Source organism: Chiloscyllium plagiosum, unplaced genomic scaffold, assembly GCF_037043375.1.
Source record: "Chiloscyllium plagiosum isolate Xiang-an unplaced genomic scaffold, Cpla_swu_hap1 HiC_scaffold_26, whole genome shotgun sequence".
Taxonomy (NCBI): Eukaryota; Metazoa; Chordata; class Chondrichthyes; order Orectolobiformes; family Hemiscylliidae; genus Chiloscyllium; species Chiloscyllium plagiosum.
This window is the reverse complement of record NW_028270164.1, coordinates 24,850,349-24,876,295: the sequence shown is the minus strand read 5'-3', so window position 1 is coordinate 24,876,295 and position 25,947 is coordinate 24,850,349. Positions and strand designations below refer to the sequence as shown.

General features: G+C 43.1%; 1 protein-coding gene across 1 annotated transcript in view; it reads left to right on the top strand.

Annotated features, from left to right (window-relative positions):
• The first annotated feature begins 7,696 nt into the window (after nucleotides 1–7,696).
• srpk1b (SRSF protein kinase 1b) overlaps nucleotides 7,697–25,947 on the top strand; it is an 89,429-nt gene continuing 71,178 nt past the window's right edge. Inside the window, exons 1-2 of the mRNA XM_043716709.2 lie at nucleotides 7,697–7,747; nucleotides 7,875–7,935. Coding sequence (XP_043572644.2) covers nucleotides 7,732–7,747; nucleotides 7,875–7,935 — 77 coding nt within the window. The 5' untranslated portion in view covers nucleotides 7,697–7,731. The remainder of the gene's footprint in view (nucleotides 7,748–7,874; nucleotides 7,936–25,947) is intronic.

Sequence of the window (25,947 nt, the reverse complement as noted above, 5' to 3'; positions counted from 1 at the left end):
GGCTCCTGCGCTCGACAACTTCCCCCCTGCCTGACCCGTACACACTTATCAAGGAACCACAATAGATGGTCCTTGAATAAGCTCCACATTTCAACTGTACCTATCCCCTGCAGTTTCCTTCCCTTGCCTAAACACATTGTAATTGCCTTTCCCCCAGCAATAACTTTTGCCCTGTGGTATATGCCTATCCCTTTCCATCACTAAACATAACCAAATTGTGGTCACTATCACCAAAGTGCTTATTTACCTCCAAATCTAACACCTGGCTAGGTTCATAACCCAGTACCAAATCTAATGTGATCTCGCCCCTTGTTGGCCTGTCTATACACTGTGTCAGTGAACCCTCCTGCACACTTTGGATGAAAATTGACTCATCTAAAGTACTTGAACTATAGTATTCCCAGTCAATATTTGGAAACTTAAAGTCCCCATAACAACTACCCTGTCACTCTCGTGCCTATGAGGATCATCTTTGCTAACCTTACTTCTACATCTCTGGAACTATTTGCAGGCCTATAGAAAATTTCCAACAGGGTAACCTCTCCTTTTCTGTTTCTAATCTCAGCCCATACTACCTCAGTAGATGAGTCCTCAAAGGTCCTTTCTGCAACTGTAATACCGTCCTTGACTAACAGTGCCACACCACCCCCTCTTTTACCATTTCTCTGTTCTTACTGAAACATTTAAATCCTGGAATCTGCAATAACCATTCCTGTTCCTGCCCTACCCATGTCTGTGAAATGGCCACAACATCGAAATCCCAGGTACCAACCCATGCTGCAAGTTCACCCACCTTATTCTGGATGCTGCTGGCATTGAAGTAGACTCAGTTCAAACCAACTTCTTGCTTGTTAGTGCCTTCTTGCAATCTTGAAATCTTAGTTCTGACTTCACTACTCTCAACCCCCTGTATACTTGAACTACAATTTCGGTTCCCATCCCACTGCTGAATTAGTTTAAACCTACCAGAAGAGCATTAGCAAATTTCCTCCCCAAGATATTGGTAGCCCTTTGGTTCAGGTGAAGACCATTCTGTTTGTAGAGGTCTCATCTACCCAGAAAGAGTCCCAATTATCCAGGAATCCAAAACCCTCCCTTCTGCACCATCCCTGTAGCCATGTATTCAACTCTTCTCTCTCTCTATTCTTTGCCTCACTAGCACATGGGACAGACAACAGAGACAACAACTCTGTTTGTTCCAGCTCTGAGCTTCCACCCGAGCTCCCTGAATTTCTGCCTTAAATTTCCATCTCTTTTCATACCTATGTTGTTGGTGCTTCTGCAGACCATGCCTCTGGATTCAGAATTGGCTGGCTGACAGAAGGCAGAGAGTGGTTATAGATGGGAAGTATTCTGTCTGGAGGTCAGTGTTGAGTGGGGTCACGCAGGGCTCTGTTCTTGGGCCTCTGCTTTTTGTAGTTTTTATAAATGACTTGGTTGAGGTGGTTGAGGGGTGGGTTAGTAAATTTGCAGATGACACTAAGGTTAGAGGTGTCGTTGATAGTATAGAGGGCTACTGCAGGCTGCAGAGCTGGGCTGATTAATGGCAGATGGAGTTCAACCTGGATAAATGCGAAGTGAGCATTTTGGAAGGTCGACCTCGAATGCTGAACATAGGATTAAAGACAGGATTCTTGACAGTGTGGAGGAACAGAGGGATCTGAGTGTGCAAGTACATAGATTCCTCAAAGTTGCCACCCAAGCGGATAGGGTTGTTAAGAAACCATATAGTGCTTTGGCTTTCATTAAGGGGGGGGGGGTCGAGTTTAAGAGCCGTGAGGTTTTGCTGCAGCTCTACAAGTCCCTGGTGAGACCACACTTGGAATGTTGTGTCCAGTTCTGGTTGCCCTACTTAAGGAAAGATACAGAGGCTTTGGAGAGGGTGCAAAGAAGGTTTACTAGGATGCTGCCTGGGCTGGGGTCTTGCCTTATGAAGAAAGGTTGAATAAGCTCGGACTTTTCTCTCTGGAGAGGAGGAGGAAGAGAGGAGACCTGATCGAGGTATACAAAATAATGAGAGAAATAGATAGAATCAATAGCCAGAGACTTTTCCCCAGGGAGGATTGACTGGTATGAGAAGTCATAGTTTGAAGATATTAGGAGGAAGGTATATAGGAGACATCAGAGGTAGGTTTGTTACGCAGAGAGTTGTGAATGCATGGAATGCATTGCCAGCTGTGGAGGTGTAAGCAGAGTCATTGGGGACATTTAAGCGACTGCTGGACATGCACATGGATAGCAGTGAGTTGAGGGGTGCGTAGGTTAAGCTACTATATGACATTAAAATCAAATCTCGGCATAACATCATGGGCCAAAGGGCCTGTTCTGTGCTGTACTTTTCTATGTTCTCTATGTTCTATGACTTGGGGCTGCTCCCCCTCCCCGTCAAGGATCCTGAAAACACAATCAGAGACATCATGAACCTTGGTACCTGCGAGGCAAGACACCAACCGTGAGTCTCTCTTGTTCCCACAGAACCTCCTACCTGTCCCCCTAACTATGGAGTCCACAATGACTAATGCTCTGCTCCTCTTCCCCCTTTCCTTCTGAGCAACGTGGTGATGGAGGAGATACTAAACGAGTCTACGGACAGTATATCCCTGTTAGGGTGAAAGGCAAGGCTGGTAGGTGTAGGGAATTAGATTAGATTAGATTACATTACAGTGTGGAAACAGGCCCTTCAGCCCAACAAGTCCACACCGACCCGCCGAAGCGCAACCCACCCATACCACTACATTTGCTCCTTACCTAACACTACGGGCAATTTCCCATGGCCAATTCACCTGACCTGCACATCTTTGGACAGTGGGAGGAAACCGGAGCACCCGGAGGAAACCCACGCAGACACGGGGAGAACGTGCAAACTCCACACAGTCAGTCGCCTGAGGCGGGAACTGAACCCGGGTCTCAGGCGCTGTGAGGCAGCAGTGCTAACCACTGTACGACCGCGCCGCCCACTGAATGACTGAATGACTAGAGAAATTGAGGTTTTGGTTAAGAAAAGTAAGCAGATGTCAGGAATAAATAGCAGAGATTGAATGAATCCTTAGAAGAGTATAAAGGCAGTAGGAGTATACTGAAGAGGGAAATCAGGAGGGCAAAAAAAAGGACATGAGCGAGCTTTGGCAAATATGGATAAGGATTCATTTTATAAATACATTAGGACAAAAGGCTAACTAGGGAGAGAATAGGTTACCTGAAGGATCATTCCTGAAGAAGGACTTATGCCCGAAACATCGATTCTCGTGCTCCTTGGATGCTGTCTGACCTGCTGCGCTTTTCCAGCAACACATTTTTCAGCTCGTACTTGAAGGAAAATGCAAGACAGCCTATATGTGGAACTTCAGAAGATGGGGGAGATACTAAATGAGTATCTTGCATCAGTGTTTACTGTGAAGGATATGAAAGGTATAGAATATGAGGAAATAGATGGTGATGTCTTGAAAAATGTGCATAATATAGAAGTGGTGGCGCTGGATGTCTTAAAATGCATAAGGGTGGATAGGTCCCCTGGACCAGATTAGGTGAACCCTAGAACTCAGTGGGTAGCTTGGGAAGTGATTGCTGGGTCCCTTGTTGAAATCTTTGGATCATTGATAATCACTGGTGAGGTGCTCGAGATTGAAGACTGGTTGGCTAATGTGGTGCCACTATTTCACAGAGGTGGGAAGGAAAAGCCAGGGAACTATAGACCGGTGAGCCTGGTATCAGTGGTGGACAACTCATTGGAGGGAATCCTGAGAGATAGGATTTACATTTGAAAGGCAAGGACTGATTAGGGATAGTCAACATGGCTTTGTGAATGGGAAATCATATCTCACAAACTTGATTGAGCTTTTTGAAGAAGAGGATTTATGAGGGCAGAGTAGTTGACATGATCTATATGGACATCAGTAAGATATTTGACAAGATTCCTCATGGTACACTGGTTAGCAAGGTAGGATTGCATGGAATACAGGGAGAACTAGCCATTTGGATACAGAACTGGCTCAAAGGCAGAGGGTTCTGGTGAAGGGTTGCCTTTCAGACTGGAGGCCTGTGACCAGTGGTGTGCCACAAGAATTGGTGCTGGGACCACTGCTTTTCACCATTTATATAAATGATTTGGATGTGAACATAGGTGTTATAGTTGGTAAGTTTGCAGATGACACCATAATTGGAGGTGTAGTGGACAGCGAATGTTACCTCAGAGTACAACAGGATCTTGATCAGATGGGCCAATTGACCAAGGAGTGGCAGATGAAGTTTAATTTAGATAAATATGCACTTTGGAAAGGTAAATCAGGGCAAGATTTATATACTTAGTGGTAACTGGGGAATGTTGCTGAACAAAGAGGCCTTGGAATGCAGATTCATAGCTCCTTGAAAGTGGAGTCTCAGATAGATAGGGTAGTGAAGAAGGCATTTGGTATGCTTTCCTTTACTAGTCAGAGTATTGAGTATAGGAGTTTGGAGGTCATGTTGTGGCTGTCTAGGACATTGGTTAGGTGACTTTTGTAGTATTGTGTACAATTCTGGTCTCCTTCCTAAAGGATGCTGTGAAACTTGAAAAGGTTCAAAAATGATTTACAACAATGTTGCCAGGATTGAATGGTTTGAGTGATTGAGAGAGGCAGAATAAGGTGGAGTTGTTTTCCCTGGAGCGTCAGAGGCTGAGGGGTGACTTACAGAGGTTTATAAAATCATGAGGGCATGGATGGGATAAGTAGACAAGGTCTTTTCCCTGGGTTCCGGGAATCCAGAAGCAGAGAGCAAAGGTTTAGGGTGAGAAAGAAAAGATTTAAAAGGTACGTAAGGACCAACTTGTTCATGCAAAGGGTGGTCCGCGTATGGACTGAGCTGCCAGAGGAAGTGGTGGAGGCTGGTACAATTACAGCATTTAAAAGGCGTTTGGATGGGTAGATGATTAAGTGTTTAGAGGGATATGGGCCAATTGCTGGCAAATGGGACTTGATTAATTTAGGATATCTGGTCATCATGGACAAGTTGAACCAAAGGATATTTCTGTGCTGTACATCTCTATGACTCTGTACTCAAGTACAGGAGCACATTGAAAAGTGTACATTGTCGCCACGGATAGCACCATCTTAGGTACCAAAGTACCTCTGTACAAAAAAAGCTTAGGCACAAAATAATAAGAGAAACAAGAGTTAAAACGTTAAGCATTACTTCATAGAATGGTAGAAAAATAAAGAAATAGATAGTTTACATTAAGTCTTTCATAGTTTAAACTGGGAAAATAAAGGAATCAGTTAAAAGTTTAACAGTCTTTGATGGATTCTCCATTAATCTCGCTCTGTTGTTGACACCGCTACAGCAGATACCATCAATGTTGCTGAAACTGTAGTCTCTCCTTTCTCTCGGAAACATGCATGTGCAGGATCCAGTTACACACTGAGCCGAGACACCTCTCTGAACTGGCGAGAAGCCAGGCTGAGAGCCATCACAAGTTGCAGGGTAGATACAAAAAGGTTGTTTCTCCTTGTATGAGAGTCTTGGAACAAAGCGCATAATCTCAGAATGAGGGTCAAATATATAAAAGACATAACGAGGAATTTCTTCTTTCTGAGGTTTGTGAATCTGTGCAATTATTTATTTCAGAGGGCTGTCGAGGCTGGGTTGTTTGGTATATTCAAAACGAAGACAGATATAATTTTAATCAGCAAGGGAATCAAGGGATCAGCCATGATCGCATTGAATGGTGGAGCAGGCTTAATGTGCTAACTGGCCTACTTCTGCTCCGTGTCTTATAGCCTGTAACTTGTGTGGTGCAAATATTACTTGCCACTTGTCTGCCTATGCCTGAATATCTTCCATGTCTTGCTGCATTTGGACACGTTCTGTTTCAGGATGTGAGGAGCCACAAACGATACTGAACATTGTGCAATTAGCAGTGATCATCCTCAATTCTAATACAGTACAACCTTGATTATCCAAACATCAATTATCCAAATTCTGGATTATTCAAACAAGATCGCAAGGTCCCAATGCTTGGGTAAACTGTGTTATCCGAACATTCGATTATCCACACAAAATACTCCTTGCCCGTGTCATTCAGCTAATCGAAGTTGCCCTGTATTATGATGAAGGGAAAGCCATTGATGAAGAAGGTAAAGATGGTTGTGTCTTTTCCCAGCTCAGGTGAAAAACCATTTACCTGAAACATTAACTCTGTGTTTGCTTCACAGAATTACAGAATTGTTACTGTGCAGAATGAAATCATTCATTCCTACAGTGGGTCTCCAAGACAGCATTTAATTTAGAGCCTCTTCCATGCATTCTCACCAAAATCCTACACATTGTTCCTTTTCAATATTATGCCTAATTCATTTTTCAACATCTACATTGAACCCATCTCTACTATTATCTGGTGTACTCTTAATCTTAACCACTCATTGCTTGACTCATATCATTTTTGTTTTTTTTACTCGTTACTTTAAATCTATGCCTTCTCGTTCCCAATACTTTCATGAATGGAAACATTTTCTCCCTATTTACACTGTCCATTGCTCTCACAATCTTGAGTACTTCAATTTGACCTCCTCTCAGCCTTCTCTTTTTGAAGGGAAGCAGTCCAATAGTCTCCCATCTATCTTCATAACTGAAATTCCTCATCTTAGGAACAATTCTCATAAATAGCATCTGTGATTCCTCCAATGCCTTCACATTTTTTGTGATGTGTGCCCAAAACTGACCCAGTACTTCAGCTTAAATTGAATTCAAGTTCAACATATCCTACCTGTTCTTATACTCTATTACCCCTATTAATAAAGGTGTATTTTAATAACTGGTCACTTTTTATTACTTATGTACATACACACTCAGGTACATCCACTTCTGCACTCCTTTTATAATTGTATCCTTCATTTCAAGGTGCCTTCAGGATCTTCCTTCAAATATGCATTACCTAGACTCCTCCATTTTAAATTTGCCTGTATCCCCTCCAAGGTTAGCGGTGCTGAAAAGCACAGCAGGTCAAGCAGCATCTGAGGAGTAGGAAAACCGACGTTTCAGGCAGGAACCCTTCACCATTCCTGATGAATGTCGATTTTCCTGCTCCTCGGATGCTGCCTGACCTGCTGTGCTTTTCCAGCACCACACTTATCTTGACTCTGATCTCCAGCATCTGCAGTACTCACTTTTTGTCTATTTCCCCTCCAAAGCATTCCACCACTCTCCTTCAATTACAATGTTTCCAAGCATTGTATGATTTGCAAATATTGAAATTATGCTCTTCACAGCACAGTCTTTCTCATTAACACATACCATGACAAGCCAAGGTCCCAACATAACAAGTCTTACCCTGATGTGGAAAAAAACTCCATTAACCATTACTTTATGTTTCCTGCCACTCAGCCAATTTTGGAACCGTATTATTACTGTACCTATTATTCCATAAAGTCTAATACTACCAGAACCGCTGAATATTTCCCAAAATGGTCAAAACATTTGGAGACTTAATATGAGCAAAAGCATGGACACAAAGAACAAAAAGTCACATAGCTCCAGTGACGTCAATGGGCGACAGTGTCGCTAGGAGGTTTGCCACCACCTGGCGGTTGGAGGTCGGAACAGAAGCCGGGGCGTGAGCGGCCCCCACCTGGCGGCTGGAGGTCGGAATAGCAGTTATGGGTGGTTCTGCAGGAGGGAGGGGGGTTGAGAGAACGGTGGTTAGAAAACGCCGTGGATGTGCGCTTGCGCGGTGTTGGTTGTGTGGGGACCGCTTCCAACATGAGCTCCCGAAAAGGTTAGGGAGGTTTTCAACCGGCTCGGCCTGGCCGCTGGAGTGGTAGAAATATCCGCTTTGTAGGCTCCTCAGTCTCCGCTCTAACTTTCTTCCTTCTCTCTCTCTCCCCTGTTGTTTTGTTTCCCAGTTCTGGCTCTGCAGGCGCGCAAGAAACGAAGCCGAATCAAAAAGGAGAAGATTCTGAAGAAGTGAGTGGGGATGGTTTTGGAGCCGGGGCCGCACGCTCCCTCCCTCTCGCCGGCCTACAGGCAGCGCCAGGCCGAGGCTTAGGCTGCGGCCCAGGCCTTGTGAGCTGATTCTAGACCCCCTTCTGATCCCCCCATTGAGACCATCTGGTCGGTCCTTGATTTTGTTTGCTGTTGCAGCTTCTGGTTTGGGATCTAGTGTGTTGTTGGGAATTTTGGGGAATGGGGTTGGGAATGGGGTAGCTGCCTAGACAGGGCGTGCTTTTTTTAAAAAACGTGTTTAGCCCACAAAGAGCCTTTTCATCCACGCAAAGCGATTGACTTTTGTTTTCATTTTGAAAGTTTTATTACATTCCATTTACAAAAAGCGTTAGTGATACTTGAACGTGGATTGAGTTGCTCCAATCTGTATACACTTTGAGACTAATTCTTGTTCTTTTTCCTGTAGTTGAGTTGTTTAATACTTTAATTTCAGCTGAATCCACTTGGAGGACATGAGCTTTTCGAGATGTGAGCTGGTCAAGGCTGTAATTTGAATAAACCTCTTCAGTTTAGTTATGTTTTTACAATTGAGTCCCAAGCTTCTGTCGTTTGAAGACCTTGTGTTTGTTTGTCAATGAGCTATCACAAATGTTTGGGGTTTTGAAAGTTCCAGAGTGTATGGTTGAAATGGCTGAAGTGAAGAGGTTGGGGATGGAGATTTGTAGGAAACTCATGAACCAGTTCAGAGGAAAATTCTAAGGTGCCAGTGATATCTTGAAGTATGATGAGGTGATGCCATAGAATGATGGTTGACTGTACCAAGTATTTTAAATTTGATTGTCTTTGCAGTTAGATGAGCCTGAACAATCTTTTTATGGGAATGGAATTTAGTGAAGGGTGTTAGTTCTGATGTTGGCAAAGAGAACATTGAAAAAAATAAGTCTGGAGTTGATCCAGATTTAGACCCAATTTTCTATAGCGGATAGGGTAAGGTAGAGCAGAGGTTAATGGTATGGAGCTCAAAATTATTAGTATATTAGAATTTTGGCATGCTGCTTTTGGTTATATAGTGTTAGCTGAAGCAAATGTCTTTTCAGCAAGTTAGCTTTGTAGGTCATGATCGTCTAATCACTTAAGTAACTGTGCTGTCATCTTTTAGGGAATTGCTTTTGAAATCTGTTTATGATCATTTTTTGCAGTCTGGTAACCATGAAAACAATTTGCTTCTATGATGTGGGATTGCTTTGTGATGTAACTGACATTTTCAACTGAATCATTTTCTTAAAGGGTTTTTTAAACTGGGCTCTAAAATATTTGTTCTTTCTTGGAATACTGTTAGATTGTATAAATAATTAGTGATATTTCTAAATATGTCTTGACATATTATTGAAGTTAAAAAAATTGCAACACCAGGTCATAAGTCCAGTAGGTTTATTTGGAAGCATTAGCTTTTGAAGTGCTGCCTCTTCATCAGGTGGAACAGGATCATAAGACACAGAACTTATGGCAAAAGGGTTACAGTATAATGGAGCTGTAATGATACATTAAACATGTAGATTAAATCTTTCATCTTTCAGAATGAGATATGCTAGTTTTGGTTCTTTAATATGTACATACCAGCATCTAATATTGAAAGGCAACTTGCCACTCTTGTCAATTCATTATCTCAAATTATTTAGACTTTGGGTGGTTTTGAGCACTTAGCAACTACTGGAACTTAAACCATTTCTACTCTATTCCAATAAAGTGCTGCAGGATATTTATTTACGTGTGCTAACAGACCTTCTGCCCCACTTCAACCAAAATAATGCCAGTGGGTTTGGCCTTTTGATTTCACCTTATTATGTTACTCAAGCTGTATCTGGCCTCCTTGAGTACAAATTTTGAACTGCTGAAATGGTAGGTATGTGCAATTTATAGGGCTACATAAATTTTTATTCCTCATTTGGTGTTTATAAAAAAAAATTAAATATAAAAAAAATTAAAACTAAAATTCAGACTATGTGCTCGTGTTAGGATTTTTGCTTCATTACATTTGTATGGTGATCTGAAGGCAATATCAGTATATTTTGGGGAACAGTGAAACAAGGAACAAATATGATTTTAGATGCAAAGAATTAAAATATGAAATAAAGCATCCCAATATTTTCTTTTTAAGGAATAAAAAAGTTCTCTTTTTGTGGTAAAAATCTTTTTGTTAGGATATTTCTAACTGTTATCAGTGTGGAATCCTTTGTCACGAATGGTTGAGGTATTTGCCTCTTCAAAGAAAATTAGATAAACTGATTGGATTGGTCTGACAAGGAGCTAGTAGAGATACAATAGCTTGAATTCTTTGAAGCATGGTTCGAAATACTCTATACATGTGATTCCCTCCATGTTTGTCCAAAACGGGTAGAAGACCTCAAATCTCTCAACCTCAGGCAGAATCCATATTGGCTTTTGGATCTTGGCTATTTTTGGATTGTTCGTATTGGACGCAGACTGTGAATATCTTTTTGTACTAAAGAATGCAAAGGGTAGTTTTGTAGGAAATAGAAAGATTGCAAGATAACCCAGGAATTTCTTTGGAGTTGCTCCAAATCCATTGGAATAACTTTATTGGAAGTGGAGCAGAAAGTCAGCTTGTACATGTGAAAAAGGTTCCTGCTGCACTTTATTGAAGTGGTGGAATGGAAACAGCTCCAAGGACATTCCCAACCAAATAGTTAGACCAAAGATGTCTGTGAGGAGATTAAGTTGAGTGATAGTTTAAAAAAAGTCCAGTTTTCAGCTTGAACTGAGACACTGTAGGAATTACTCATGGAAATGAAAGGGTCTCACTACTTTTGTGATGTTGGAAAACGCAGTGGAATGGTTTCACTTACAACTAAAGATTTAAATGGTACCAGTAACTGCTGTATTTTAATCTGCCATTTTAAATCAGTTGCTTTATGACTATATTAGAGACTAAGTGGATTTCAGGAAATTGTATTACTTTCTGGTTATACCTGCTGGGCAGGGTAAAACCAGTGCTTTCGATGATTGTTTAATTTGAACATGGGTATATGAAATTCATGTGGGAAAAAAAATGCGAGCAGGAAATCTATAAAATACATGCTTTCCATTTCTGTGCCAAGTTACTATGCTCATAGAAAGGATGTTTGAACCATGGAAAAACTCTGAAAAACTTAATTTCTTTTGTCCCAAATGGATGTGGATTAACTTCTACTTGTTGAATATTTAGAGCAGGAAAGGGTTCTGTTGATTTTGAATTATTACTAATTGTATGTAATGTTTATGAATTGTTTTAAAATAACTAATCTTCAGGTGCGGTTAGAAAATTGAGTTAGCTGGCAGATTATAATTAATCAGACAACAAATGCCCAGTACTTTGCCAATTTAGTTATAGCACAGTTCAGAGCAGAACAAAACTTGATTTGACTTATTATTGTTGCATGTACTGAAGAACAGTGAAAACTTATGTTTTGCCTGCACTACAAATAGATCATAACGTACAAAGCTCATAGGATGTTTGAACAGAATGAGGAATGCAAAGTTATGGCTGCAAACAACGTGCATAAGCAAGATCAGCATTAGATTTGAAACTTGAGAGGTCCATTTAGAAGTCAAATAACAGTGGGGAAGAACTCTTTTTGAACCTGTTAATACATATATTTAAACTTTTTGTATCCTTTGCCTGACTGAAGAGGTTGGAAGAGATTATAACTAGAGTGGGCGGAGTCTTTGATGTTGGCTGCCTTTCCAAGGTATCGAGAAGTGTGGATGGAAGGTTGGCTTATGTGATGGGCTGTGTTCACAGCTTCCTGTATTTTCTTGCAGTCCAAGGCAGAGCAGTTGCTTTATCGTGCAACGATGCATCCAGATAGAATGCTTAAGTGAGAGTCCTTATGGACATGCCGATTTCCTTGGCCTCCTGAGGAAGAAAAGGCATTGTTGACTGACACACAAATTTAGGTAGTCCAGGGCAGATTGTTGGTGATTCTCATTCCTAAGAACCTGATGCTTTCACCCAGCTCCACCTCGGCTACACTGATGTAGATAGAGTGTTGTCCTCCTGGCTTCTTGGAGTTGATTATCGGCTCTTAATAGTTTTGCTGATTTTGACGGAGAGTTTGTTATCTTTACACCATGCTACCAAGCACACTCTCCTGTATTCTGTATTGTTATTGTTTGATAACCGGCCGACAACTTTGTGTTCTGCCCTTGTTTAAGAGTAGTGTTCTTTTCTGCAGCAATGCAACACTTACATTTTACACCAGCCACCCTGTGACTCCTTAGTGACAATGTGTATTAGTTCTAAATTAGGGATCATTTTGTGCTGTAGGCTGATCCTGTCTGAGGACTAGGCAGACACTTACAACTTTGTTTCACATTACATTGCATCTTGGTTGGCTTTCAGTGGAAAAGAAAATCTAGCCCTGGACGTTTAGTCCATGAGAGACGGGCTGAAAGGTGAGAGACATTGTAAGAAGGTGATGGAAGGCATCAGTATCTCCATGACTACACATGGGTGGCCACTTGGAATAATACTGCACCCAGGCTTGCAGACTAAGTATCTTGGGGCTTGCACCAAATTTGAGAAAGTTGTCAAGCAACAGCCTTTGACTGTCATACTCAATCGTACCTTACAGCTAATATCCTTGGCACGCCATCACCATCCATTGATATCCCCTCTCTCACTATCTTGGTACTACCACTGACAGAATTGCCTGTGATTTGAAGATGATGTCCACCAGATTGGCTCAATGGCAAGTGGTGAGGTAACCAACAAGAAGGAAGAACTGACTACAGTTTCTCCTTGCCTGTCTATTTGTTGCAGATGCATCTGTCTATGACTGTATAGGTAGGAGTGACTGTCACACACTACTTGTGAGAAAGATTTCCTATCTTGGTACTGAAAAAGCCTTCAAGTTGTGTGGTACTGTTACCTTGCAAAATTATATAAATTCAAAGGTAGTTGACAGTGGCAACTGTGGGCACCTACACATGTGTACTCATTGGAGAATGCATTGTTCTAAGTGCTGATATGCTGAAGTGTTGTAGACGTCACATGTGATGTCAAGCACAAATGCGTTACTGCACATGGGCAGGGAACTGGGCGCAATTTTGAACCGGGCTTAAGATTGGAGAGATTAATGAGGAACGGGGGTACCCATGGAGTGGGAAGGGAAGAAGGTCCAGAAGTCAGGCAGTGGGCACAACAAGGAGGGTCCAGTACCTAGTTCTGCTCTACCACTGACTCCGTTCTGGTCTCATTCTAGCTTCAACCCCCCCCCCCCCCCCCCCCGCCCAAACATAAGGTCACAAATCCGCTGGTCCTCCCAAATCACGCCCTCTCCCAGCTCGCTCTCCTTTCTTGCACACTCGCACACTCTTGTTTGCTCCCCCACCCTGCACTTGCAATGGCCTAGCATTTCCCTTTGCTGTATGTTTTCATTAAGTCAGATGATTAACCCTGGTTCATGGAGTGCCAGCTGGGGAAGCAACTGGGCATAATTATATGAGCTGATAACCTCTTAAAGTGACAACTCAGGATTACTTGCATGACCTATAGAATGTGACAGAGTTAAATGAGCCCACTGTCAACTGACCAGATCAAGATTCTGATGTCCTACCAAACCCATTTGTAAATGTTTCTGGGCGATCAAACAATTAACGGGAGACAATGGTTGCTCCACAAATATCCTCCTCCGAGAAGGCCATCACCATAAATGTAAAAGACAAGATTGAAGCATTTGCAATCCTCTTCAGCTAGAAGTGCTAAGTGATGATCTGTCTTTTCCCTGGATTTTCCAGCACTACAAATACTATGTTTCAACCAATTTGACTCACTATGTAATATCAAGCAACAACCAAAAGCACTTGATACTATAAAAGCTACTGGACCTGACAGCATTCCAGAAATGCGTTTGCCTTATGTGCCAGAACTAGCTGTGCTCAGAGTCACGCTGTTAGAGTACAGCTATGTTAGTGGCACCTAGTGAATCCAATTTGCCAAATACTGCCACTTCAGCATCCTTATTATTAGCAAATTGATGAACAGTATTAACAGCAGTGCCACCGTGCAGCACTTCACTGATGCTCAGTCTGAATTTCTGCTGGTTCTAGATCTCATTACAAACTTGGGTCAAAAGAGCTGAGTTTGAAAGGAGGTGAGGGTAACTGTCCTTGATGTCAAGGCAACATTTGACTGAGAATTGGAGTTGATGGGACTCATGAATTACTCTCCACTGTTGGAGTCATACGTACTGCAAAGGAACGTTGTGATATTTGTTGGAGACTAATCATCTCCGCTCGAGGACATCACTGCAAATATTCTTTAGGATGGTGTTCTAGATCTTGACATGGTTGGTCAGTGACTTTCCCTCCATCCTTAGGTCAAAAAGGGAAATGCTTTCTAAATGATTGCTGATTGTGCATTCACGACTCCTCAGGCACCAGGACCATATACAGTAAGAGCTAGACAACAGTCAGACTTGGGTTGACAAGGCATGTAGGATTCGCATAACATAGGTATTGGACAATGACCATCACCAAGAAGGAAGAATCTACTGATTTCCTGTTGAAATTCAATGGCATTACCATAATTGAATCCCCCGTTATTAATATTGTAGGAGTTCCATTGCCCAAAAACTGAACTGAGCAAGACGTAAAGTGCTGTGGCTATGAGAAGAAGTAGTGGATGTGGCTACTGTTAGTGTTTAAAAGACATTTAGATAAGTGCATGAATAAGAAATGTTTGGAGGAATATGTGTCAAGTGCAGGCAGGTGGGATGAGTTTAGTTTGGGATTGTGGTCGGCATGGACTGGTTAGACTGAAGGGTCTGTTTCAATGCTGTATGACTCTATAATCACCTATGATGGAAATGTGTTGCTGGAAAAGCGCAGCAGGTCAGGCAGCATCTAGGGAACAGGAGAATCGACGTTTCGGGCATTAGCCCTTCTTCAGGAATTCCTGAAGAAGGGCTAATGCCCAAAATGTCGATTCTCCTGTTCCCTCGATGCTGCCTGACCTGCTGCGCTTTTCCAGCAACACATTTCCATCTCTGATCTCCAGCATCTGCAGACCTCACTTTCTCCTCTATAATCACCTAACTGTTCTAAGGATAAAGAAAACATGGTGGCTTAGCAGTTAGCACTGTTACCTCCGCGCCGGTGACCCAGGTGGGATTCCAGCCTCTGGTAACTGTCTGTGTGGAGTTTGCACATTCTTCCTGTGTCTGCGTGGGTTTGCTCCAGGTGCTCAGGTTTCCCCCCCAAAGTCCAAAGATGTGCAGGTTCTGTGGGTTGACCATGGGAAATGCAGGGTTGTAAGGATAGGATATGGGGTGGGTCTAGATGAGATGCTCCTTGGAAGGTCAGTGTGGACTTGATGTACAGAATGACCTGCTTCCACACTGTAGGGATTCTGTGATCAATCTTCTTTGCATGGCTCCATTTTGCTGTGAAGTTGCAAGAGTGAGCACATAATCATGTGATACTGCATTATTTCTTCTCATTAGTTGGAGTTGAACATTTTATTGTGTCTGCAACCTCAGTACTACCTATCTTGATGGCCACCACAAGGGAGTTGGCAAATCTAGAAATTTGGTTGCCGTCTTTAATTGGCTAGCAGTTCTGCTTGATGCCTCTTAATTTGCTGCCACTGGTAATTCCTTGCCCTTGCCAGGAAAATTGTGCGCTAGTGCCAAATTGCACCATCTCAATTGCTGTTTGAGTCCTAAGTGGGTAGAAGCATGGATAGGTAATGGGAATTGCGCAAAAGGATGACATTTGAGAAATGCAGAGTCCTCCTTGGTCCTTAGAGCATGAGCCTCAGATTTTCCAGTTGTCCAGATTTGAATTTTCTTCCAGTTTGTTTGAATGATAGTGAGGTAGATTAACTGACCAAGACTGTATTGTACAAGAAATAATTTTCAAGAGGGATCAGGTGAGGGGTAGGAAAGAAACAGTTATAGTAGAGGGTAGTATAATGAGGGGATTAACATTGTTCTGTGCAGCAAAAAGTGCAAGTCTGATGATTTTATTTGCCTGATACCAGGGTTTGTTACGTCTGTTCCAGGCTAGAGAAGAGCTTGCGTTGGGAAGATGATCTTGTGATTGTGGTCCATGTCAGTACCAATGACACGGGTAGAACTCTGGGAAAAGCTTCTGAGTGAATGTGAAAAGTTAGGGATAGACAAGACATACTTAACATGGCTTTCACCATGTCACCTGCATTCCAGGAAAGAACAAAATACCACCATGCCCCATACTTCAGGATGAAGTGTTCAGGTTGAGGTGCCACAATATGCACAATTACATTGAAACCTGGCCATAAATTTCAAACTGGTATTTTATAAACATGGATCTGCATATGTGAAAGATTGATGTGATATTGTTAATGCAGTACTTGCACTTTGATTTGTTGGATTGATTTTCGTTTCTCAGATCTCACTCGGTTTTTGGGCATAAACCTTGCTGGGGTGGCCGGCTTTCTTTGGTAGCAGCACAGCCTGGATATTGGGCAACTGTCTCTTTTGTGAAGTAGTTCTGTGAGGCAGAAGCACAAACAACAGCAAGTTCTACAGTATGCACAGCATTTCAGTCCACAAAGCTTTGTATTTTGAATGTTTTTATACTGTCATTTTATATTGGAACATTCTTATGAAGGCAGTAATTCTTCAGTTCACTGCCTGAAGGCAGGCCAAAACATGGCTAAGTGCCATCATTTGTTTGTAATGCAAAATAGGATGAAGAGACAGTCTTATGAGTGAATCTCAGCTACAGCTGGGATCAAACCCAGTGCTGTTTTTGTTAATTTGATCCAAATCTCAGTCTAGCCAACTGAGCTCATCCCAAGCTGCCACTTCTGCCTCAGGATCCTCCAACCCCATGGCATCAACGTAGATTTCACCAGTTTCTTAATTTCCCCTCCCCACCTTAACCTTCCAACTCAGCACCCACATGACCTGTCCCACCTGCCCACCTTCCATCCCACCTAATTGCTCCACCCGCTCCTCCGACCTATCACCATTACCCCTCCCACTTCCAACCACATATTGCACTCTCAACTACTTTCCCCCAGCCTCATCCCACTCATCCCTTCACCCCCAAGGCTCCCAGCCTCACTCCTGATGAAGGGTCTTTGCCTGAAACATTGATTTTACTGTGCCTCGGATGCTGCCTGACCTGCTGTGCTTTTCCAGCACCACACTCTCAACTCTGATCTCCAGCGCCTGCAGTCCTCACTTCCGCCTAGAAACAGACTACTGCCTGCAATAAATTGGCAAAGTCTAATTGTTGGAGCTGCAATTAGCTTGCAGATCACCAAGCTCAGATCCTTTTTTGCAGCTTCCAAAAGGGAAATAGATTATTATTTGAAGGATAACAGAACAGTTTCAGGGAAAAAGGGAGGGGAGTGGACTAACTGATCAGTTCCTTTGGAGAGATGGCACTGGTATAATCACCTAATGGACTCCCTTCTTTGCTGTTACCATATCATAACTTTCAACGCTTTGAAACTGTCATGGAACTCTGGTTAAGAAACTATTTCACAGCACTAACTGTTCACATAAAATCGACACCTGATGTGTTGGGTGGTAAGGGAGTGGCGATGGAGGAGGCCCAGGACCTGCATGTCCTTTGGCGGAGGGGGGATTGAAGTGTTCGGCCACGGGGCGGTGGGGTTGGTTGTTGCAGGTGACCCGGAGGTGTTCTCTGAAGCGCTCTGCGAGTAGGCGTCCTGTCTCCCCAGTGTAGAGGAGACCACATCGGGAGTGATGGATACAGTAAATGACGTGGAAGTGCCGGTGAAACTTTGGATATGGAAGGCTCCTTTGGGGCCTTGGACGGAGGTGTGGGCGCAGGTTTTGCGATCCCTGCAATGGCAGGGGAAAGTACTGGGAGGGGAGGATGAGTTGTTGGGGGACATGGACCTGATGAGGTAGTGGCGGAGGGAACAGTCTTTATGGCAAGTGGAGGGGGTGGCGAGGGAAATATATTTCTAGTGGTGGGGTCTGTTTGTAGGTGGCGGGAATGGCAGAGGATGATGCGATGTGTACGGAGGTTGGTGGGGTGGAAGGTGAGGACCGGGAGTTCTGTTCTTGCGGTTGGAGAGCAGAGGTGCGGGATGGGGATGAGATGCACTGGAGGGCATCATCAACCGTGTGTGAAGGGAAATTGTGGTCTTTAAAGAAGGAGGCCATCTGGAGTGTTCTGTGGTGGAACTGGTCCTCCTGGGAGCAGATGCGGCGGAGGAATTGGAAATAAGGGATAGCATTTTTACAGGAGGCATGGTGGGAGGACGTCTAATCCAGGTAGCTGTGGGAGTCTGTGGATTTGTAGAAAATGTCAGTGTTGAGTTGGTCACTGTTGATGGGGATGGAGGTGTCAGAGATGGTCCAGGTGAATTTAAGGTTGGGGTGGAATGTGTTGAAGTTGTTGAACTGCTCAACCTCCTCGTGGGTGCACGAGGTGGTGTCGATGCAGTCATCAATGTAGTGGAGGAAAATATGGGGAGTGTTGCTGGTGTAACTGCGGAAGATAGACTGTTCCACATAGCTGGGGCCCGTGTGGGGGTCCACGGCTACCTCTTTTTGTCTGGAGGAACTGGGAGGATTCGAAGGAGAAAGTGAGGATGAGGACCAGTTCAGCCAAATGAATAAGTGTCAGTGGAAGGGTAGTGGTGGGGATGTCGGGAGAGGAAGAAATGGAGGGCTTGGAGGCCCTGGTCATGGCGGATGGAGATATATAGGGACTGGATGTTCATAGTGAAGATGAGGCATTGGGGGCCAGGGAAACAAAAGTTTTGGAGGAAGTGGGGAGTGTGGGTGGTGTCCTGAACATATGTGGGAAGTTCCTGGACTGGGGGGTGGGATAGGGTAGTATTAAGGTTTGTGGAGATAAATGTGGGGCAGGCGTAGTTTGTTTCTGGTGAGTGGTGCTATCACATTTCACCAATACCATTGTTATTGATTTTAATGGCACTGCCTAACCTCCATTAAGTCAGTCCGGCAACTGCACAAACCTTTAAATTGTGATTATTCATTAGTTATTCAACTTCTGGCAACTGAGCATCCTGCAATCCACCCCTCTTGTCCATCCTGCTTTAGTGAGTAAAACTGGAAGATGTGAATATGATTAATTCATGGTTCATTTGTGACACATTTAGTGCTTGGTGGATTGTATAAATTAATTGTCTGAGACTTTGCTGGAATTGATCTGTGTGGATTATGAAGTACACAACTCCAGCTGCATTGGATAGTTCACTTGATGAAACTTCTGTATATATAGTCTGTACTGTTTGAACAATGGGTTGCTAATTTGAATACTGTGCCAGATTTATAAACTGCTACCAAGGCAAGAAGGACATGTTAAATCAAATGCCTGGAATGTGTGTGATACAGAAATTAAGAAACGAGATTAGTTGAGTGAACTTAAGGGTAAATATAATAATGAGGAAGAATATAAACTCTGAGCTTTGTAAAGATTTTGCCAAGCATGCAAGTAACAACTTAGATTGAGGAAATAATGTGGTAAACTATCATATTGAAGAATTCACTGCCAACTGAACCATTTAGAAAGCTCATGGCAAAAAAAAGTCTTGATACTGCATTGAAAGACTGGTGTAAGATGACAGCGTTGTTACCTCTTCAATCTTGAGTTTTATTCATGTGGAGAACGTGATGAGTTATTAGACAGAAAAGGATTAGCTGATCTGTTAAATCTGACTAATAGTTATGTTGCAGCCATGTAATTTGCAAGAAGCCCAGTTGAACCGTACCTAGGGTAAAAGAGCCTGCATGAATGTTTTGTTTCAACATTTCCAAATGTTTGATACCTCAAGAAGATCAAAGAGTTTTGTGAGAACACACTGAAATATACAAGACCATTATTCTACTTGTAATTTTTTTTTGCTTTATTAATCAAAATACTTAGATATTAAAAATCCTTTTGTCTCCAAAGCTTATTTTTGAATAACACAATCAGGATTTAATGATTAGTATTGATGATGGCAGTTGTCTATTTCATTGTTAAGGACAGCCTGTTGCAGTTCATATCCAGATTTCTGTGTCACCATTCGCATCCTTCAGTTATTTTGATGCTAACCTTCCTCAAATTGCAACCATTGCTTGCCCTAAGACAAGTTTTTATTAGCATTACCCTCTCCAGAAATGCCCACTCATTCTACCCTCTACTTTTCAATTAGAACATGGCAATTCTCATTCGAGTTTTCAGTTTACCATGCTCCCCTCGTTGTAGGAGAAAATGAGGACTGCAGATGCTGGACATCAGAGTTGAAAAGTGTGGCACTGGAAAAGCACAGCAGGTCAGGCAGCATCCGAGGAGCAGGAAAATTGATGTTTCGGGCATAAGCCCTTCATCAGGAATGTGGTGGGGGGAGATGGAGGCTGAGAGATAAATGTGGGGTGGGCCTGGGTGGGGGAGGTAGTTTGGAAGGTGATAGGTAGATGCAGGTGAGGGGGTAATGGTGATAGCTCAGGGTGGAGTGGATAGGTGAGAAGGAAGATGGACATGTGGAACAGTTCAAAAGGGTGGTCCTGAGTTGGAGGGTTGGATCTGGGATTAAGTTGGGGTGGGTGATGAGCAAACTGATTAAGCTGTGATGCTGTGTGGTTGGAAGGTCCTAAGGTGGACGATGAGGCTTTCTTTCTCCAGATGTCAGGTGGCTAGGATTTGGTGGTGGAGGACCCACAGTCAGACCCCACCACCAGAGATATATTTCCCTCCCCACCCCTATCAACATTCCGCAGACACCATTCTCTTTGTGACTCCCTTGTTCGGTCCATGCTCCCCACCAATCCACCCTTCACTCTCAGCACCTTCCCTTGCTGCCGCAAGAGGTGAAAACCTTCGCCCACACCTTCCACCTCACCTCTATCCAATGCCCGAAAGGATCCTTCCACATCCAGCAGAGATTTTCCTGTACATCCAAACACCTCATCTACTGTGTCCGTTGCTCTCAATGTTGCCCCCTCTACAGTGAGACAGGATACCAACTCGCAGAACATTTCCGAGAACATCTTGGGACACATACCAAACAACTGCACTGCCCAATGGCTGACCACCTCAACTCGCTCTCCCATTCTGACAAGGGCATACAAGTCCTGGGCCGCCTCCACCGCTAAATCCTAGCCACCCGACGACTGGAGGAAGAACGTTTCATCTTCCGCCTTGGGTCCTTCCAACCACACGGCATCAACGTTGATTTCACCAGTTTCCTTGTACCCCTCCCCTGCCTCCCCCCTCAATCCCAGATCCAACGCTCAAACTGTACTGCCCTCTTGAATTGCCCCATCTGTCCAATTTCCTTCCCACCTATCCACTCCAACCTTTCACCATCACCCTTCACCTGCATATACCTATCCAATCTACCTACACCACAGCGCTGCCAACAACGCCTCCCTGCCCAATTCCTAGTGAAGGGTTTATGCTCAAAACGTTGATTCTCCTGCTGCCTGACCTGCTATGAGTCATAGAGTCATAAACATCTACAGCACGGAAACAGACCCTTTGGTCCAACCCGTCCATGCCGACCAAATATCCCAACCCAATCTAGTCCCACCTGCCAGCACCCGGCTCATATCCCTCCAAACCCTTCCTATTCAAATACCCATCCAAATGCCTTTTAAATGTTGCAATTGTACCAGCCTCCACCACTTCCTCTGATAGTTCATTCCATACACGTACCACCCTCTTTGTGGAAAAAGTTGCCCCGGAGGTCTCTTTTATATCTTTCCCCTCTCACCCTAAACCTATGCCCTCTAGTTCTGGCCTCCCTGAACCCAGGGAAAAGAGTTTCCCTATTTACCCTATCCATGCCCCTCATAATTTTATAAACCTCTATAAGGTCACCCCTCAACCTCCGATGCTCCAGGAAAAACAGCCCTGGCCTGTTAAGCTTCTCCTTCTAGCTCAAATCCTCCAACCCTGGCAACATCTTTGTAAATCTTTTCTGAACCCTTTCAAGTTTCACAACATCTTTCCAATAGGATGGAGACCAGAATTGCACGCAAAATTCCAACAGTGGCTTAACAAAGTCCTGTACAGCTGCAACATGACCTCCTAACTCCTGTACTCAGTACTCTGACCAATAAAGGAAAGCATACCAAACGCCGCCTTCACTATCCTATCTACCTGCGACTCCACTTTCAAGGAGCTATGAACCTGCACTCCAAGGTCTCTTTGTTCAGCATCACTCCCTAGGACCTTACCAATAAGGTATAAGTCCTGCTAAGATTTGCTTTCCTAAAATGCAGCACCTTGCATTGATCTGAGTTAAACTCCATCTGCCAGTTCTCAGCCCATTGGCCCATCTGGTCAAGATCCTGTTGTAATCTGAGGTAACCCTCTTCACTGTCCACTCCACCTCCAATTTTGGTTGTCATCTGCAAACTTACTAACTATACCTCTTATGCTCGCATCCAAATCATTTATGTAAATGACAAAAAGTAGAGGACCCAGCACCTATCCTTGTGGCACTCCACTGGTCACAGGCCTCCAGTCTGTAAAACAACCCTCCACCACCTTCTGTCTTCTACCTTTGAGCCAGTTCTGTATCCAAATGGCTAGTTCTCCCTTTATTCTGTGTTATCTAACCTTACTAATCAGTCTCCCCATGGAGAACCTTGCTGCACGCCTTACTGAATTCCATACAGATCACATCTACCTCTCTGCCCTCCTCAATTCTCTTTGTTACTTCCTCAAAAAACTCAATCAAGATTGTGAGACATGATTTCCCATGCACAAAGCCAGTCCTTGCCTTTCCAAATACATGTACATCGTGTCCCTCAGGATTCCCTCCAGCAACTTGCCCACCAGCGACGTCGGGCTCACTGGTCTATAGTTCCCTGGCTTGTCCTTGCCACCCTTCTTTAACAGTGGCACCACGTTAGCCAACCTCCAGTCTTCCACCACCTCACCTGTGACTATTGATGATACAAATATCTCAGCAAGAGGCCCAGCAATCACTTATCTCGCTTCCCACAGAGTTCTGGGGTACACCTGATCAGGTCCTGGGGATTTATGCACCTTTACCCGTTTCAAGACATCCAGCACTTCCTCTTTTCCAGAATTGCACTTTTCAACTCCTTTCATGGTCGGCCTCGTAAACCTGTTTTCTGTCCTGAACCTTTGATTAAGCCATCCTGTAGCCTCACTGACATGATACAATTGCAAGTTGTGATAAGTTGGTAAATATGGACAAGAGAATTTATAGCTGGAATATAAAATGAGGACCATGTATACTTGAAAAAATATGACCTTCAAATGTACATTGACATAGGAGATTGACCCGTATTGATCCATCAAAATATGGCCTGAATTTTGCTGCAACAATCATAAAATTTAATTTTGATCTTACGTTTGTGCATTTATCAGTGTAAACGTGCTAATCTGTAAAATTCTGTAAATAGCAACCTCAGGAGATTGATTGTCCTATTGATGGAATCTAGAACAGTTCATGCTTTGCTCTAATTCAAATGAACACTGCTTGGCAGTGTTTTAAAAACTGATGGCCAATTAAAATGTGTTTTTGAGAGTATTCAAGAGTTTGGTTGGGAATTGATTTTAGTTAGACATATATCATTTAGAATGTTTTCAGATGGGGGAGCCTTGTGTTTGCATCTGTAACTGCATCATAAGACTCTACAATGTTGAATAGTATGCTTGAAATAAAAAAAATCCTTATCCAGAATGAGAATGCTTACTTGGATCAATGCAAATTGCAATTAGTTTAGTTTTTTTCACAGCTGAGTGTGAATTGTTTTGTGGAGGTGTTTTCAGCTTAACTCTGCATTGAGCTTCTTGGATCACTCCTTGTACCAATTCATATTGATATTATTTCTAAAAATAGTCTTTCTTTGGAAAAGAAAAGTATTACTCCTGATGGCTTTTTCTCGAGTTTTATTTGAAGTCTGGTAAAGTTCAGATCTGATTCTGTTTATACCACATTGGAATGTGAATAAGATTAGAAGAAGCTGAGGCAATGTAACTTGGAGCGGGCATATTTAATTTGGAAGAAAAGAAATATGGTAGATTTCAATATTGTAAAACACACGATGAAATCAATTTGGATGTCCCATTCTGTAATGATGTGGAGATGCCGGAATTGGAATGAAGTAGACAAAGTTAAAAATCTCAACACCAGGTTACAGTCTAACGGGTTTACTTGGAAACACTAGCTTTCGGAACGTTGCTCCTTCATCCGGTCGCAGCACTCCGAAAGCTAGTGCTTCCAAGTAAACCTGTTGGACTATAACCTGGTGTTGTGTGGTTTTTAACTTTTTATCCATTCTGTAATGTTTTGGAAGTATGGAGTAGTCTGCTTTAATCTCATTAGACTAATGATGCTTGGGACACATTATGATGGGTACAATTTTGATAAAATGTTTCTTAGGTTCATGAATGATGTTTGCTGTTCAGATTATATAAAATAAACGTTTATTAGCAGCAGTGAATGTCTGTCTTTTCCTTTTGAAGTGGCATTTTCCATTTACATTTTCTGGCTAATTTAAGTTGTGGAATTTTATAGAAACCCATCCAAGTATTAGCTGAATGGCTTTTAGCATAGCCAGAGTTGGATAAAACATGGATCAGGGCAATCTTGCAGCAAGTTTGGTCGAGAAACAGTTTAGACATCTAAAATAGTAACCAGCAAAACAACAGCTTTGGATGGAAAATTAGTCCAGACTTGACACATGTTTTAAACATAGAAATACCAAATTGTGTCAAAACCTGAAGCGATAGCAGCAAGGTCTGTTCATAACCTTCGTTTCTGGGTTGAATGGCTGCATGTGAAATAAGTTGTGGTAGGTTGGAAGGCCAAGGGAGGATTGAATGACATATTGTTGAGAATTTTTAATACTTGTGTGATGTCAGTGCGGCAAGTAACAGCAGCATTTGTCATCCATCTCTGTGCTTGAGAAGCTGGTGGTGAGCTTCCTCCTTAAACCACCTGGTGCAGTAGAGCTGAGATGCTGTAAGGAAAAAAGTCCCAGGATCAAAGTCATGGGACAGTAAATGAAAATTATAATAGTTCCAAATCAGGATCATGTGTCGCTTAGAGAGCAGCTTGCTGGTGGTGGTGTACGGATGTGTCTGTTATCTTTGTCTTTCTCTATGTTAGAGGAAGAGGGTTTTGAAGGTGCTGTTGCAGGAAATTTGGCAAGTTCCTGCAGTACGTCTTGAATTTGGTATCCACTACTAACCACTGTGTCAGTGGTCAATAAGCCTATTGATCAAACGGACTCCATTGTTTTAGATCATATGCACTTGAATATTGTTGGTGTCATACCCATCCAAACAACTGGAAACGATTCCATCATATTCCTGGCTTGCACATTGCATATAGTGACAGGCTTTGGAGAGACCAGGTGAGTTATTCACCAAAGAAGTTTTTTAGATTAGATTAGATTACTTTACAGTGTGGAAACAGGCCCTTCGGCCCAACAAGTCCACACCGACCCGCCGAAGCGCAACCCACCCATACCCCTACATTTACCCCTTATCTAACACTACGGACAATTTAGCATGGCCAATTCACCTGACCCTGCACATCTTTGGACTGTGGGAGGAAACCGGAGCACCCGGAGGAAACCCACGCAGACACGGGGAGAATGTGCAAACTCCACACAGTCAGTCGCCTGAGGCGGGAATTGAACCCGGGTCTCTGGCGCTGTGAGGCAGCAGTGCTAACCATTGTGCCACCAAGTTCTAGCCCTCTGCCTCACTCTTGTGCTGATTGACTTTTTTTATGACTAGTCTAGTTTTTGGTTCAGTGGTAACGTTCCGAATGTTGCAAATGGTGATTGTGAGGAAAATGCCTTTTAAATGCCATGAAAAGATGGTTAGATTCTCTTGCTGGATGTGAGCATTGTCTGGTCATTGAGTGGCATGAATGTTACTTGTGACTAATTAGCCCAACCTTGAATGTTGTCTACATTTGTTGCATATAGACATAACTTCTTGGGTACTGAAATAGTCTATGATTAACAGTAAGCATAGCGCAGTTGGCAGTGAACACTTCAT